The 17507-nt window shown below is 44.4% G+C and overlaps 2 protein-coding genes across 2 annotated transcripts in view; one reads left to right on the forward strand and one right to left on the reverse strand.

Annotated features, from left to right (window-relative positions):
• The window catches only part of LOC121628311 (NLR family CARD domain-containing protein 3-like), a 113461-nt gene that overhangs the window by 15679 nt on the left and 80275 nt on the right, over positions 1 to 17507 (forward strand). The gene's annotated exons all lie outside the window — the stretch shown is intronic.
• LOC121651555 (uncharacterized protein C14orf93 homolog) lies at positions 3127 to 10684 on the reverse strand. The gene is made up of 6 exons (XM_042003849.1): positions 10455 to 10684; positions 6806 to 6959; positions 6091 to 6152; positions 5354 to 5442; positions 5071 to 5180; positions 3127 to 3581 (listed from the first exon to the last, which is right to left on the reverse strand). Exons 1-6 carry the CDS (start codon positions 10661 to 10663, stop codon positions 3282 to 3284), a joined length of 924 nt encoding a protein of 307 aa, XP_041859783.1. The 5' UTR covers positions 10664 to 10684; the 3' UTR covers positions 3127 to 3281.

Genomic DNA, 17507 nt, shown 5'->3' on the forward strand with positions numbered 1-17507 from the left:
TGTTCTGACTGGTCGCTGCTACTGGGAGGTCGAGTGGAGAGGAAGAGTTTTTATATCAGTGAGTTACAGAGAAATCAGAAGGAGAGGAGACATCGGAGACTGTTGGTTTGGATGCAATGATCAGTCCTGGAGTCTGAGATGCTGTGATGATAAAGGTTACTCTGTCTGGCACAATAACATAAAAACACGCATCTCCTCCTCCTCCTCCTCCTCCTCCTCCTCTGTCTCTAACAGAGTAGCAGTGTATGTGGACTGTCCTGCTGGCTCTCTGTCCTTCTACAGAGTCTCCTCTGACTCACTGATCCACCTCCACACCTTCATCACCACATTCACTCATCCTCTCTATGCTGGATTTGGGTTTTTGTTCTGGCCTGGTTTCAGGTCTGGTTCCTGGGTGTGTGTGTGTTGAGTGTAAAGAGTGTGATGGTAGCAGAGAAACTCTGACTGGTGAACAGATAGTTCAGTCTGTACATGTCTGTCTCTTTCACTCAGAAACATCTTTTCAGATTCATGGATTCAATCAGTTTGTGTGTGAAACTCTTCTAAATGGTTCCTTGGAAACTTCTTCCTCTTCCAGTCCTTTAAAGATGGAAGCTGTGCTTCTTCCAGGATCCACATGTTGTTTCCAGTCAAAGCTTCACACTGAATATCAGGATGTTGTGTTGACTTCATGTCAGCTGCAGTTAGTTCCACTTCATGATGCTGGAAATGAAAATCCTCCCAGTGTTTCACTCTTAGTTTGTTTGCTTCATTCTGTCTTTATTTGGACTTTCTCACATTTTCACATGTTGAATTAAAGATTCATTTTCACATCACAAATTTCATGTTTTGCTTCATTTTTCACCACAAATGTTTGACTTTCTACTTGAAATGTAGAATTTAAAGAATTTTCATTCAAACTTTCACATATAAATTTTATCTTTATTTTCATTCAGATTATTTTAGACTTTTTGTGAAAATATTTGATGTTTAATGAAAAATAAATATTTTGTAATTTCTTTTATTTCTGTTCATGTGGTTTTGATATTTTATCCCAAAATTTATTTTCTATTCTTTGTTTTTATTTTATTCTAGTAACTCATTGGAATTTTGTTTTAGAAGTTTTAATGTTTTTCATCATGTTTCATTTTTTGGTTTCGTTTAATAAATCAGTTTAAAATTCTCTCTGTCACTCATCTTTGTTACGATCTGACTCAGGGGTATTGAAGGGCGTAACAAAGAACACAGTGAGGACACACTGGACGAAAGGCTTGAAAATCCGGGAAGATATGAGATCGCATTTTTCCGCATTTGTCACAAATACGAAGTATATCCGGAGATATACAAGACGTATTTCTGGAGTATGCAAATCGCGGATATTCCCGTATCCGGACCACTTTTGTATACGTCAATATCCTGATTCCGGATATTTATCCTTGTAGTATACGGAAATATCCGAACCACGGATTCTTTGGAGATCCCATTCATTATCTCCTTGGATATTATAAGGATCTTCTAAAGATCGCCGTATACTTATCTCTTTAGTATACGGAAATATCCGAACCACGGATTCTTTGGAGATCCCATTCATTATCTCCTTGGATATTATAAGGATCTTCTAAAGATCGCCGTATACTTATTTCTGTAGTATACGAAAATATCCGAACCACGGATTCTTTAGAGATCCCATTCATTATCTCCTTGGATATTATAAGGATCTTCTAAAGATCGCCGTATACTTATCTCTTTAGTATACGGAAATATCCGAACCACGGATTCTTTAGAGATCCCATTCATTATCTCCTTGGATATTAGAGATGGATCTCACATTCATCTCTATGGTATACAAATATATCCCAATCCCAAATTCTTTACAGATCTCATTATCCCCTTGCATATTATACTGACCTCTTTAGTGTACTGTAAACATACACACCCGAAATTTTAAAAAGATCGCATTTATCTTCTGTGTACTTTATTGATCTTCTGAAGATGTATGGATATATTCCTATAGTAGCTTATATGGAACTATCCCTAACTCAAATGCTTAAAAGATCCTTTTTGGAATCTCTTTATATAGAAGATTAACATTTATTTGTATTATTAGCATGTAGAATATTTCTTATAAGAAGAATTTTGACATTTAACACAAATATTTAATAGCATCTTTATTTAATGCTAAATTCACAATTGACTAAAACTCAGTGAACTGTTGGGGGTGATAAAATAAATCAAAAACAATAAACATTTATTCACCCTCAAAACTTAACTGCATCCATATGTCACAAGGTGAAATGAGCAGGTACTGCCAGGACTGTTTCCCACTAGCTTGGTTTTAGTGTGTTTTTTTTATTGGTTTTTGTATGTTTTTAATTAGTGGGAGTTTTCATAAACTGATTGGCAGCACCTGCGGAAGGACTCCTCCCCTTCTGATGAGGAACAGCTTGCATTTAAGCCAGTGTGCGGGCAGCAGGAAGGAAAGAACTGAGACAGATGACAGCCGAAGAAGGAGCAGCACTGCGGAAGGGGTGCCGACCTCCTGCATGGACTCTCGGCTGGCCACCCGCTGATGATGATGAACGTGATGATGGTAAAGATCCTGACGATGATGATGACTGGCACGAGCACGACGGCGATGCGGGTGCCACAGCCAGGCGGACGGGGTGGTGGTGAGCAGGACGGCGGTGGCCAAGAGGAGGCCTATGGCCCAGGCCGGCAGCCACCGAGAAGTGCGGCTGCCGGAACCTGTAAGCGGCGATTCCTGGGGGACGGCCTATGGCCCAGGAGGCGGCCGTCTGGAGGGGCGGCTGACCCAGCCCTGGAAAAGAGAGGAAGCCACTGAGGGAGAGGCTGCCGGGACGTGGCGCCGAGCCCCTTTTAATGAGCAGCCCACGATAGGCCTCTTGGCCGCCGCCGTCCTGCTCACCACTGCCCCATCCGCCTGGCTGTGGCACCCGGATCGCCGTCGTGCTCGTGTCAGTCATCCTCATCATCGTCATGATATTTAGTGCAGGAGGTCGGCACCCCTTCCGCAGTGCTGCTCCTTCTTCGGCTGTCATCTGTCTCAGTTCTTTCCTTCTTGCTGCCCGCACACTGGCTTAAATGCAAGCTGTTCCTCATCAGAAGGGGAGGAGTCCTTCTGCAGGTGCTGCCAATCAGTTTATGAAAACTCCCATTAGCGAAGTTAAAACAGTTAAAAACCATGCAAAAACCAATAAGACACACTAAACCCAAACAAGAGGGAAACAGTACAGTTTCTGGCAGCACCTGCTCATTTCACCTTGTGACATTTAATGTATTCATTATTTCATATAAATGGGGTTAATCCCCTTTGGGGCCTGCCTCTGGCTGGCAACACCACTGGTTGTTCTCCGATGTGCCATCCTTGAGTGCCCATACTTTTCTTCTATGGCATTTTGGCATTGATGCAATATGCGAGTTAGTTTGTCAGCCCGCCAACTTGGTGAGCTGACTTTCCAGGCCATAGTGTCCTCCGTGTCAGTCTCCTCATCACTCATGAGGGCTGCCACCGCACCCTCCAGGTAGGTCAGATCATCTTTTGACAGCAAATTCCTGGCCACCTCCTTGCGTTGATTAAGCAGCTGGTAAAAAAAAAAATGCAAGTCAAATTTTGTAAAATGACAAATGAACTGACTGGATCACAACAATATTAAATTTGTAGAATTGGTATATCCACACTCTTAAAAGGGGAAGATCATTATTTTTCAAGACCTATCTTCTAGCATGAAATACGATCATTCGGGAGATATTGAGATCCACTCGCAATCAGCATACATCCAATATAAAGGGATTGAACGGGGCCAGCTCGCGCAGCCTCTAAACATGGCATTTTCCGCCACAAAACTCCTTAATTTCACCAATGTGTTGTTATGAATCTCTGGTCCGATCCCTCTGTGTACTCGAAGCAGCTTGGAGTTGCGTTTTTGTGGCAATTAGGGCTGGACGATATGTCTAAAACTTTTATCACGATATATTTTTTCATTTTACTCGATACGATATAATTCTGATATCGATATAAACTTAAACCTCAGAAAAACTTAAAAAAAAAATGCCAACAGATCCCTGCAGGCCTAAAACTAAAAATTATTTGGCCAAGTCTATGACATTCTTCCAGTATAACATTTTAGTAATAAAAAGTGTACAATTAGTCAGCTTTTATTTATATTTAATAAGGCTAATCTTACTGATGCCATCTGTGGTGGTGCAGACCTGGCTGTTGTTGCTGAGTCCCTGGGAGGCCAGCGCATCTTAAGTCGAGTTCCCAGGGGGACCAGCGATTCATAACAACACATTGGTGAAATTAAGGAGTTTTGTGGCAGAAATTGCTGTATTTAGATTCTGCGCAAGCTGGCCCCGTTCACTCCCATTACATTGGATGTACAATGTATGATCATGAGTGGATCTAAATCTCTCCCAAAGGAGTTCAAGTTACACCAACACTGTGTGTGAGTAAATGATTGTATTGCATGTGCATTTGCATTAATGCAATAACCGTATTTTCTGACTAAAGGCACACATTTTCAAAGTTTGGCTGCTTCTACAACTTAATCAGGTGCAACTTAAATATATCAAAATAATATACAGACTGACATGAACCAGGAACAAACATTGACATCCATAATGCCACAAGAGGGCACTCTAGACTTGTGACACCAGCCCCAAGAGCAAAAATCTGAAAAACGCATTTTTTCAGCATGGGGAGTTTATTTTTGGACATCTGGCGACACTGTCTGTGCAGTGGAACAAATCCTCAAAAAAATATTTATCCTTTTTAATTATGATGTGTATGATCATTTAAAGGTATCAACTTTAGAATCAGAGTAATGGAGGAAATTTCTAGTCACATACAGGCCTATGTAAATCATCTGAAAATCGCTGTATTTCAGCAGTTAATTTTGAACATAAATAAATGGGCAATCCATATCCCACAGATTTCTCTGTATGGGAAGAGACAGGTAGAAACTCTGTATTTCTTCAAGAAACCTGCCAGCGAGCAGTTTGTTTAGAGTTAGTTACCATGGTTTCTGGAACACCCCTCAGGACATAATTCAGCTTAAGTTATGACCTTACCCTATGTCTCCTGTTGTTCAGGGCTTTGCCTCTCCTGTCCTCTTTTATTTTATTTTCTTCAACCAGTTTATGGTCTCTCTTGCAGTGTTCATAGTAACGGCTGCATGCTCCTAAAAAAACACAAGAAAAACAAACAAACAAAAACATTTGATTACTGTGTAGTAAGGCTTTCAAAACCATCAACAAACACCAGGTAAGTTTTGTGCTCTTGCCATACTGATGACACTCTCTCCAGAGACACCAGTTTTTACAAACTTTTAACAAATTGAAAATGCTGACTTACTGTGTATTTCCTCTGGCTCAAATTCCTGCTGATCCCGTATTGCCTGTGTGATTGTAGCAGTGACTGCCATGTTGTGATCGGAGGAAAATCTTTTGACAAAGCAAAACAAATCTTCATTATGATGAAAATCGAGGCTAAATTCAAGGCAGATAATAATCAAGAGTAATAATGGCAATTTAAATCACAATTATTCATCTAAAACAGAAAACACAAATAGATATAAATTATGCTTACTTGTACTTAATGGACACCATTGTTTCACTGCCCATCTCCCCACTACAACTCTGAATCATGCATCTGGATGACTGAGTACTACTGACTACTACATCATAGTATAACTTGTTTCCTTGAATATGTGTGTTTACTTTGTTATCCCCATACAGAAATTTGTCCTCTCCACTTGACGCAACCTTTGATGCCGCTGTGCCAGTGCAGTGTTCCCAAAATAAATAAATAAAAGTTACGATGGTGGCAACCTATTTGTATACAACCCACAGCACAATCAGCTGCTGTACAGCTCCCAGTTCCCATTTCCAATTGTTGAGCCAGGATCATGATCAGAATCACCTGCCAAAGGATTACCATACTGTGCATGTTTTTGGTGACAGGGGACACCAGAGGGTAAAATTAGAGAAAGGCTTGGGACCTGGGATCACTTTGCTGTAAAGCAAGACTGTTACATTATGGACCACCATGCCTATTTACTACACAGACTTTTAAGCAATTATTTTTCTCACTTTTCATTTCCTTTGAAATGCATCTCCTCCCCCAGACCAGAGTGCAGCCTTTTCACTTCTCGCTGAAAAACAGAGAAAGTTATATTAAAATATGTATAGGATCCCCTCTGTAGAAAAGAGTCCGCTAAAACAGAGATTCTTAGGCCCAATCTCAAATTTCACCTTTAGTCGAATCGTTACCCTAAGAATCTGAATCGAATCGAATCGTGAGTTGCTGCAAGATTCCCACCCCTACTTTAAATGCGCCAAAAGTTAGAATTTTGTTCTTGAAATAAATTCTCAAATGTGAGCAATAATTACTATAACATCACTTACAAAGTTATTGTTTGTGCTTTCATTCACTGAACCGAGAAATTAAAAACAGTCGATTGTGAATAAAAGCAACACTTTTAAATTTTTTGTAACATCCATTGATTGAGCTTCATTCACTTTGCTGCCATAAATTCACATTTAATCTACGCTTATTTTGCAGTTTATAACTTTGCTACATGGAGTTACACGCAGCACTTCCACATTTCCCACCTTCGAAAACTTTTTCAATATGTTATTGTCATGACAGGTTCAGTGCCTCCTTGTGTGGCAGAGAACAGCATACTGTCTCCAAAAAGCTGTGGTTCTAGCATGGTTCTAAAAAGGCAGACCCTGTTCTGTGAGAAAGATAAAAGAGACACAATAACAGGTATTGTGATTATGCAAACTTTTGTTACAGACTTACCGATAACGCCTTTGGAATTTTGGCTTTGATGTTTTCACTGTGCATATCAGTCTGTGCTTTGGTCACCATCTCTTTTAAAGAATCAAGGTTTTTGTTCATTTCATCAACTTTTGCAGCCAGGCTCATCACAGCATTGTGTGAGGTACACATAAATCTGAAAAAGAAAGCAAGCAAGCAAGTTTATTTGCATAGCACATTTCATATACAAGACAGTTCAAAGTGCCTTACATAAAACATTCAAAGCATTACAGGTGAGAAAAAGAAAAACATTTTAAAATATAGAGAAAAAATGTATGATAAACTAAAATCACATTATTAGAATAACTCACTTAAAAAGATGCTGAGATAAGTTAAAAAAATGCAGATTTCATGGATAGGCACTGTTGTGTTGCGGCCAGTTAGGGCCGCTGGGGTTGTTTTCTCTTTATGTTTTGATTTCCCTGTTTGTTTCCTTGTCTGTTTCCCCTGTGTGACACGTTGGGAGTGTCTGTGAGCACAGCTGAGCCAGAGCCGTCCCTGCAATCATCCTTCATCTCTCCCACCTGTTCGTCCTCCCTCTCCCGGTTCCCTCACCTGCACCTCATCAGTAATCACTCTAGCCATAAAACCAGCTCTCTCCCTTCACCTCTTGTTGGATCATTGTACCTGTTAACCCGCCTGTGTAGTCTTGGTTCCTGTCGTTGTGTGAATCTGGTTTTCCCTGCTCCCCGTCACTTTGTACGGACCTAGTTTGGCGATCTCCCTTAGTTTCTCCGCCTGTGACTTCCATGTTTTCTGCCTGTTCCTGCCCCGTCTCCACGAGCCCTCCTGCCGGACCGCTCGAAGTTCGCCACTAGCTCCCCCTGTGATGCCCCTGCCCCTGTCTACTCTCCTGGTTGTTCCTCCCTGCTCTGGCTCGGCTCACTCTCGACCTCCCAGCGTGTCCACTTCCTCTGTGTTTCCCCGTCTACCTGGTGAGCCTGTAGTTTTATGTCCCGTGACTTGTGTTCCTCCCTAGTCTCCCCAGTTTCCCCCTCTGCCCGTTTGCCTGGTTGTGTTTGGTTTTTACCCAGTCTTCCCTCAGCCAGTTGGCTTCTGTATTTTTGTTTCCCCCTTAGCTTCGTTATTCCTCCCCGTGAGTCCTATGTTCTATCTCCCCCTACGGGTTAAGTTTGGCTTTTAGGAAGCCCCTTGTTTAGTTCCCTGTTCCTGTTGCCTCTCCTTGTGTTTTGTTCCTTGTTAATTACCTGTCCTGTTTGCCTGCCTGCCTGTTTGTCAGTTTTCTGTTGTTAATCATTAAATTTAACCTCGGAATCTGCACGTGAGTCCTTCCCCTTTTTACAGCGCACTGCGCTACATAACAGGCACATGAGAAGAAAGATGTTTTCAACCTTGACTTAAAAGTGTCTACAGTTGATGAAAGTTTAATCTCCACTGGCAGGTTGTGCTTTGAAAAAGCAAGACAGATAATTATTCGTAAATTTGAATTTTATGTCAATTTCTCTATATCGACGGAACTAGAAGAAAAATGTATACCTTTTTTGTCTACATATCCAATTTCAACTGTGTAAAACTATGATTAACACTGACCACATTTATTATCAATAAAAATAAGTCATGATTACAAAATAAACTAGAAAATGCTGTTATTAGCATAACAGCAAGTGTGAATGCCTTTCATGCTGAACGATTGTACTATAATGCTGAAAGATGGCTGAAGATGGTTGAAAAAGGCTGAAAAGTATTTTTTGAGGAAGTGTTCATAAAGCTGAAGTGAAAAGTTGAAGGATTTAAAGCTCAAAGTGGAGTTAAAAGGTGTTGAAAGGGTGAAAGGTTAAAGTGAAATGGGGTTAAGATTGCTGAAGATGGCTTAAAAGGGCTGAAATATGGTTGTTGAAGAAGTATATATGAAGGTGAAATGAAGAGTTCAACAATTTAAAGCACAAATTGGTGTTTAAAAGTAGTTAAAATGGTGGAAAGTTGAACTGAAATGTGCTTAAGACAGTTCAACATTACTGATAATGGCTGAAGTCTCCTTGCTGAAGCACCAGCTGAAGTAATCATGTAGCTGAAGTCAATAGTTAAAGTATTTACAGCTGAAAGTGAATGTTAAAGGTGCTGAACTGGTTGAATGTTGAAGAAGTGATTGTAAAAGGCAGAAAGAGCTGAAACAGAGTTGAATTGGCAGCTGAAACACAGTCCATCATGTAAGTGAGCAGCAAAGGACATGATGAGAGGACAGACAGGAGGAGAGCTAGAGGAGGACATGTGGCCTGTTGTAATGAGAAGGACAAGGAGGAGACAGGAGAAGAGGACAGAGAGTAATACCTGGACTCATTAGGAGGACAAAACCAGGTGAGAAATCCATAATCTGGATCAATAGGACTGAATGAATTAGGTAAAAGGTCAGCTGCCTGCTCAAAGCTGAGAGCAGTCAGTGAGTTGTCATGACAACGGCCCCTCACTTAGCAGGCAGACTGAGACGAGGGAGAGACGGACTGGGGAATCACTGGTGCGCACCTCCTGAACTCGCTGCTTCTGTCCGAAATCTATAAGACATATCCAAATAATTCTTTCACCGTGAGCGGCAGGAGGGTCTGAGGAACACAGGGATGTAATTTATTTGTCCCTACGTGGAACAGAATTTAAATGGTGGCGAGTTTAAAACACAGCAAAAAAGCGCTTTGAACCGGAATCCTGCCTCTGATTTGAATGGAAGTCAATGGGGGAAAAAGTAGACTTTTGCTCACTTGGAGAGGCGTAACTCTAAATGTACAAGTCCCAGCTGTGTCATTCTTGGTTCTACTGGAAGCCAACATATTTTCCTCCATTTTGATGTATAATTTATGTGTGTACGATGGATATTGTAGGAGTTATGAGAATTTGTTTGGAGTAGTAGAACATGCTTAAAACTTACAGCGTGTTAGAGCGTGAGACTTTGGTGAAGATTGTAAAAGTTGTGGTTTTTTAAACTGCCATAAATCATAAACCGTAAAACACATCGTCAAACGGAGTCATGTGGAAATAGCCCAAGCCTTTGTGAGTTGTTTAAAGTTTGAATGGTGTTTCTAGCTGAAAGTATGTGGAAGTAGTAGGAGTTGAAAGAAGGTGAAGTTTTTCGAATGAGCTGAAGTGATTTCCCATTCATGTGTATGGCAAAATGTCATATTTCAAAAATTCATATAAAATAAAGTATAACATTGCGACATGCCAAAAGTCATAGCCCAAATGTCCTGAACAAGCTGAACATTTTGATACCAAAATTGTTGAAATTGGCCAAATAATGTGCCTTGAGGCACATTTAAAAACACTGATGTTGCCATAGCAACCCAAAAATGCCGTTAATACTTCGGCCCATTTCAAATTAAAACCGCCGTTAAACATATATCCGCACATCGTTCACCCCTTTTACCATATAATATACAGCGTATAAACAATTTTTCTTAGAAAGGTTATTATAATATAAGATCTAGCTCCTTTAAACAGTGTTGGTAGAACCATGGAAGCTAATTCTTGGCCGGATGTGGCCCGCAGGCTGCCAAAGTTTATTTCCCCAAACCTGGGTTTGGAACAGCACTACACCAAGAAACACACATAAAACATCGAACCTTCGACTCCAACCAATCCATCCAAATCATAAACAATAAAAAAAATAAATAAATGTACTTACGTCCAAATATCATCCAAAGTTATGCCAGTGGAAGTGTTGGCATAGCTCTGGCTAGCACCACGGCTCCCTCCAGGAGTAGGACTAATCAGCCGCCGGTGACGGTCCTCCTCCCGAGTTCTAGATCTGGGGGTCTCATTAAAGCTTCTTACCATTTCCATTTCATCTTCTGAATCAGACTCCTGAAGTCGCACGCGCCTACGTTTTGACATTCTCTTCCGATACTCTCTCGTCGCTCGCTGTCAGTCGCTCTTGCTCTCTCTCTTCTGCTTATGCTCAAGCTAAAGTTTTCCCGCTCATGAAGATTTTAAAAAAAATAAACGCCTCTGATTGGCTAAATAAATACATATGATACAAAGATCGTATATAAAACAGCCAACTGATTTTGACCACGAGCCTGCGCTACAAAGAAGATCGATTCATTGTATGTCACTTCAAATGTGTACATTTTCACATATTAATATATGTGTGTCCTCTGTGCCTTGCTCATCGGTGGGATGGGATGGAGATTATTCAGGATCTGGAAAGATATGGGCTTCTCTACAGATAGGATTGCATATTTCATTTAGACTTTTAATTCGGTCTATTCTACTATTGCTTATTTGTATTCTATCAAAAAATGTCATTTTTTGCTGCCATTAAGTATATGTAGTCTCAATCAGTGTTGGAAAGCAAATAGTACAGATGAAAAGTATGATTTATGGTACTTTTACTTTACTTGAATATTATCCATAATACACTGTTAACTACTAGGCCTACTTTAAAACATTTTAGAGCTGATAGGCTGTATGGGTGATTCTCTGATTACGCTCTTTGTGTCCGTATGTTTATTTAAATATGTAGGATATATGATTTTCATACAAAGTAAACCACAATGGAGATTTTTAAACATTACAGATCCATGTGTCTTTGCTTTATATCACACAAACAATTTTGAAAATTGTGTTTTCATACAAAAAATGTTATGGGATGCTGAGCTCAGCCAAATTAGTATGTCCCCATTGAAGAGTTATTTTTTTATTTAATAAAATGAAAAACATCTTTCTGAAAATCTTTCATTTTTTTTTTTTTTTCATTAAAAGAAATAACTAGCAGCATTTTTTTACTGCCAAAATAATTAATTGGCTGATCGCTTTAAACAATAAATGAAATATGAGGAAAAAATAAATTATCAACATAATAGCTGTATTTCATAACTGTTGATAGGAGAGAGTGTAAAAACAGAACAGGAAAGGCTGGGGAGGGGTGTTTGTGTGTGTGTGTGTGTTTGTGTGCGTGTGTGTGTGGTTGGGGGAGGGGGGGGGGGTTGGTGGGTTCTGATTTTTTTAAAATTCAAATTTAAACAATAACATATGTACACAACATGTGAATGTTACGGGCAGCACAGAGAAAGTTGTAGAAAGTAATAGATGTCTCCCTGCTGCAGCACACTTGATTCAAATCAAATGGATCTCTGACTAACTCTGCACAAGTCTGCAATAGAGCCATTAATTTGTGTCAGGTGTATTGAAGCAGGATGACATCTATACCTGCATGATATTGTGCCTTGATGACTGGTAACCACTGCCTGAGAGTATCAGCTAAATGTCTCTTGACAGTAAAACCTAATTGATCAAGAACGGTACCAACTGCCGTGCTTCGGGACATCGGCATTACAGAGACGCACGGGAGGAGGCATGAGGTACCGTCCCTAATAAAGTAGCTATATCTGCTGACAGGTCGGGGATATGCTGCCAACCTTCAGCAGTACGGTGCATCACTGATTTGTCACAACAGCAACTACATGACTTACTGTGGAGGGGAACAGGCAAACAGAAAAGTGAGCTGCAGCGTTCTTTTCAGTATCATGTCAGTATCATTAGAAAACAATTACTTTTTAAAAAGTAAACAATAGTTTACTCTATCAAAACAGGATTCGCCGCTTACCACCCGTGCTTAAATAATTTCTCCTGCTGGTGCCGCACCACATCGACTATGGACATATGAAATGATAATGAATAACACCAAGATCCATGAAGATACGGCATTGATATTTTTTTGGATATGTCACAGATCTGTAGAGATGTATACGCCCGGATCTGTGCATCTGTGGAATCTACCTCATTACTATAATAATTATTGCAGATAAGAAGCCAATTTGCTTTAAATATCCTCCAAAACTACACCTTCATCTTTACAAGTCAATATGACCAAGTTTCAATTAAATAGAAATGTCCGACATTTACAGCTTACAGATCAGGACAGATAACTGGTATGTATATGTCCGGATCTTTGACAGATCAGATCCGTCCGGATCTTTCAGGATACTTTCAGGATATTTCACAGATCCATAAAATATTATCTTATTATATCTTCCCGGATCTTTACCCTTTTTGCCCAGTGACAGGTGGTGAGTTAAAATGAAAGCACATTTATTCACAATTCCCGTGAAACAGTGAATGACAACCTGTAACACAAAGTTAAGATGAGCTGGGGTTAGCAGACCTGCAGAAAGAAACAAACCAAAACCTATACCAAACACTCACCGAGTGCAAACGAAGACACAACCGCAACTCTGTGAGGAAACTACACTGCTCACAAAAATTAAAGGAGCACTTTAAAGAAACACATTAGATACATCAGATCTCAATATGAAGTTGGATATCTATACAAATAACGACAGGGCAATGTCTTAGGAACAAAAGGATGCCAAGTCTTTTAATGGAAATAAAAGTTTTCAGCCTACAGAGGGCTCAATTGTGTAGACACCCTAAAATCAGAGTGAAATGAAGATGTGGCAGGCTAGTCCATTTTTTCAAAAACTTAATTTCTGCAACTCAAAATGCTTTTCAGTATCTTGTGTGGCCCCCACGAGCTTGTATGCATGCTTGACAACGTCGCGGCATGCTCCTAATGAGACGACGGATGGTGTCTTGTGGCATTTCCTCCCAGATCTGTGTGAGGGCATCCCTGAGCTGTTGTACAGTCTGAGGAGCAACTTGGCGGCGCCTAATGGATCGAAACATAATGTCCCACACATGTTCTATTGGGTTTAAGTCAGGGGATCGTGAAGGCCATTGTTTCAATTCCTTCATCCTCCAGGTACTGCCTGCATACTCTTGACACATGAGGCCGGGCATTGTCGTGCATTAGGAGGAAACCAGGACCTACTGCACCAGCGTAGGGTCTGACAATGGGTTGAAGGATTTCATCTCGATACCTTATGGCAGTCAGAGAACCATTTCCTAGGCAGTAGAGGTCTGTGCGTCCCTCCATGGATATGCCTCCCCAGACTATCACTGACCCACCACCAAACCTGTCATGTTGAACGACGTTGCAGGCAGCATAACGTTCTCCTTGTCTTCTCCAGACTCTTTCTTTTTTTTTTTTTTTTTTTTTTTTTTTTTTTTAACCTGTCTTGTCCAGCATCGTTGCAAACAGAATGATTGTCTGGCTGCTGTCTGGTGCTGGGCAATTTTACTCTATCAAGCAGGGATTTATACTACATGTATAAAGTCCCTCTTGATGAAAAACTTTATTAAATCAGACTCTTAATGCTGGACTCGACCGGAGGGGACAGAGAGAGAGAGAGATAGAAAAGAAAGTAGAGAGAAGAGGGAGGGGAGAGAGAGGGACAGAAAGGGTGTGGGGAGTGCGGGTGGGGACTTAAAACATTATACAGAAAACCATGTAATCCATACTACTTACAACATATATAGCTAAGATCATCCTAGCCAGTAGGTCATTACACAACTAGTTGATAATAGTAACAATAATAATAATCACAATAATAGTAATAATAATAATAGTAGTAGTAATAATAATAAGAGTAAGAGTAATAATAATAATAAGAACAGAAATAATAAAAAAAAAAGAAACAAAATATGATAATAGATATAAGTGAAACTGCTGTATTCAAGAACACGCGCAGAGAAACCTGTGTGGATGTGCTGGAGAACTCGGCCACACGGCGACGCAAAGACTGTGTGGAGACGTTCAGGAAGGAGTGACCATGCAGAGTGATCATGCAGATGCCACCTCACTTGAACAGAGGCCAGAGTCAGGCCAGCGGTCCCGAGACCCAGGCCACCAGCCCCCCCGTAGGCTACAGATCCCGACCGGTCCACAGAGACGACCACTCGCCCGCCCAGGAAGGCAGCAGCAGGAGACCCCAGCAGGAGCCGCCCCGCGGACACAGGGCACCGGCCCTGGCAGGCCGAGGCCAGCAGTCCCCGACCCCCCCGGGCACCGGCCGCCCGGGACAGACGGGGCAGAGGGCCCGGGCCCAGGAGCGCAGGGACACCCCCCACCCCCACAGGCCAAGGGCCAGCACGCCACCCGGGGGGACCCGGCCCGCCCAGACGGCCACCGCCAGAGGCCAGCCCCACACCCCAGCGCCCAGCCGCACACCCCGAGAACCAGTCCGGCCCGCCCCCCCCCCCCCCCCAGACCAACACACACAAACACACACACTCTCCTTCCACTCCTCCATTCATCCTCCCACGCATACACCATCCAACCCTCACATACTCTGTCCTCCCACACACACACACACCATCCTTCCACCATCCATCCTTCCACACACACACCATCCTTCCACCATCCATCCTCCCACACACTCACCATCCTTCCACCATACACTCTCCCACACCTACCCCATCCTCCCACACACACATCATCCCTCCACCACTCATCCTCCCACACATACACCATCCTCCACCTTCACACCTCCCACACACACACACACACACACCATCCTTCCACTACCCATCCTCCCACACATACATCATTCTCCTACACATACACCGTCCTCCCTCTCCTACACCAAACATCCACCTTCACGTACCCCATCCTCCCACACACACACACACCACCCCTCCATCACCCACTCTCCCAAACATACACCACTCCCCCACACACACACCATCCTCCCTCCCATACACCATCCATCCTCCTGCACACACACCATTCTTCCACCATCCATCCTCCCACACACTCCCCATCCCTGCACCATACATTCTCCCACACATACCCCATCCTCCCCCACATACATCATCCCTCCACCATTCATCCTCCCACACCCACACCACCCCCCCTCCCACACACCACACATCCACCTCCACACACCCCACCCTCCCACACACACACACCATCCCTCCACCACCCATCCCCCCACACACACACCACTCTCCCACCCACACCCCCCCCCACATACACACACACACACACAAACACCATCCCCCCACCACCATCCTCCCGCCACCCCACGCCGCGGGGGGACAGCCCCAGCCAGGAGGCGAGGAGACACGAGCCAGGCCCCCACCCCCCCCCCCACCCCGCCCCAGTCCCCCACTCCCCACCCCCAAAACAGCACCTTCCCCCCAGGGCCAGCAGCCAAACCCCCCGGGACAGCCCGCCCACGCCCCGGGCCAACGCGACAGGCCACCCGGCCCGCCCCGCCCCCGGGCCATCCATGGAGACAGGGGCGCTTGAAGACCCCATCGCCCTCCCTCCCCCACTAGTGAGGGAATATATTATGTGCTGTTTGCAATTAAAAAAAGAGGGTTAAAATTGGGGGGCAGTAACTGCATTGAGGAGGGGGTGGGGCCACCTGAGGAGTCCCACCCACCTGACCTCGCATGTTCCACCCCCCAAAACGTGTTTGTATGTTGCAAATGTTATTTGTGCTCAGTGACTAAGTGGAATTAAAAGCTGGGAGGCATGCTGCCGCTCGGCGAAGCAACGGGGCCACTATGATGACCCCCCTGCCCCGCCCAGCGCAACAAGCACACCCCCCACGGCCCTACCTGTGTATGTAGTGAAGAGTGGGGAGGGGAGGGGTCAGGAGATGTAGGTCCAGAGGGGGGTAAGCCTCCCCCCTGGAAGACGACCCGCCAGTGGCTTAGGGCGCCCCCGTCCCCCGCCGGCCCCGAAGGGCGTCACAGGCCCAGAGCAGGCACCCCAACCCAGGCACGCCACGAACCCCCCCAGGGGCCAGCCACCAGCCCAAGGGGCCACTTTCCTCTTTCTGAGTGGGAGGGGGGCGAGGCGAAGGAAGGGAACCCCAGGCCCCCGCCCCCAACACCCAGCCAGGGCGCACCCCAGAGGACACGTCCTAACCCCCTGCAAACGCACACACTCTTTTTTTTTTTTTTTTTTTTTTTTTCTCCCCAGCCACTCACACACACTCTCACACACCTCTATATACCAACACCTCAATACGTGCACATACCTCCACACACACACTTCACGCACATACCTATAAACACACACACCGGTGCCCACATACACACACACTCTCATACCCCTCCATACACATACACCACTACACACACACTCACATACATACCTGCATATACACACAAGCACCTCCATACATACTCACGCCTCCACCCACTCCTTCACTCCTCCACACACACCTCGACCTCCACGTGCACACACTCATATATACATACCTTCACACACACCCACATCCCACATAGACCTCCACACACACACCCGCACACTACTCACACACACACATACACGCACACACCCAGACCTTCATACACACCCACACACACATACGGCACACACGTCCCTCTACACCCACCCACACACCAGCATACCCACAGACACACACACACACACACACACCCACACACAAACACACCCCCACCCAGGTTCCGGGGCTGCGACCAAGCACCAGGGCACGGACCAACCCCCGGCACGGCACATCCAGACGGGCCCAGCCCCCCCCAGCAGCGGCAGACCCCCCACCCCCAGGAGCGGGGGGAGACCCAACGCCCCAGAGCCCGGGGCCCCCACCCGGCCCACCCCGGGCCCGACCGGCCACCTGGCCAGGGGCCGACGGACACCGACCCAGGCACCCCGGCAGCCACCCCCCACCGCCACGAGGCAGCCCCACCCCGGGGCCCACCCAATGCCGCCCGCCCAGACCGGAACCCCCAGCCGACCCAGCAGCGGAGCAGCCTAGATCCCCACCCAGGAGACAACCGGAGACCTGAAGCCACCAGGGACGCCCCACCCACATCCGCCCCCATCCCAGCGAAGCCGCAATCCTCCACCTACATTAAG

This window comes from Melanotaenia boesemani, chromosome 2 (genome assembly GCF_017639745.1).
Source record: "Melanotaenia boesemani isolate fMelBoe1 chromosome 2, fMelBoe1.pri, whole genome shotgun sequence".
Taxonomy (NCBI): domain Eukaryota; kingdom Metazoa; phylum Chordata; class Actinopteri; order Atheriniformes; family Melanotaeniidae; genus Melanotaenia; species Melanotaenia boesemani.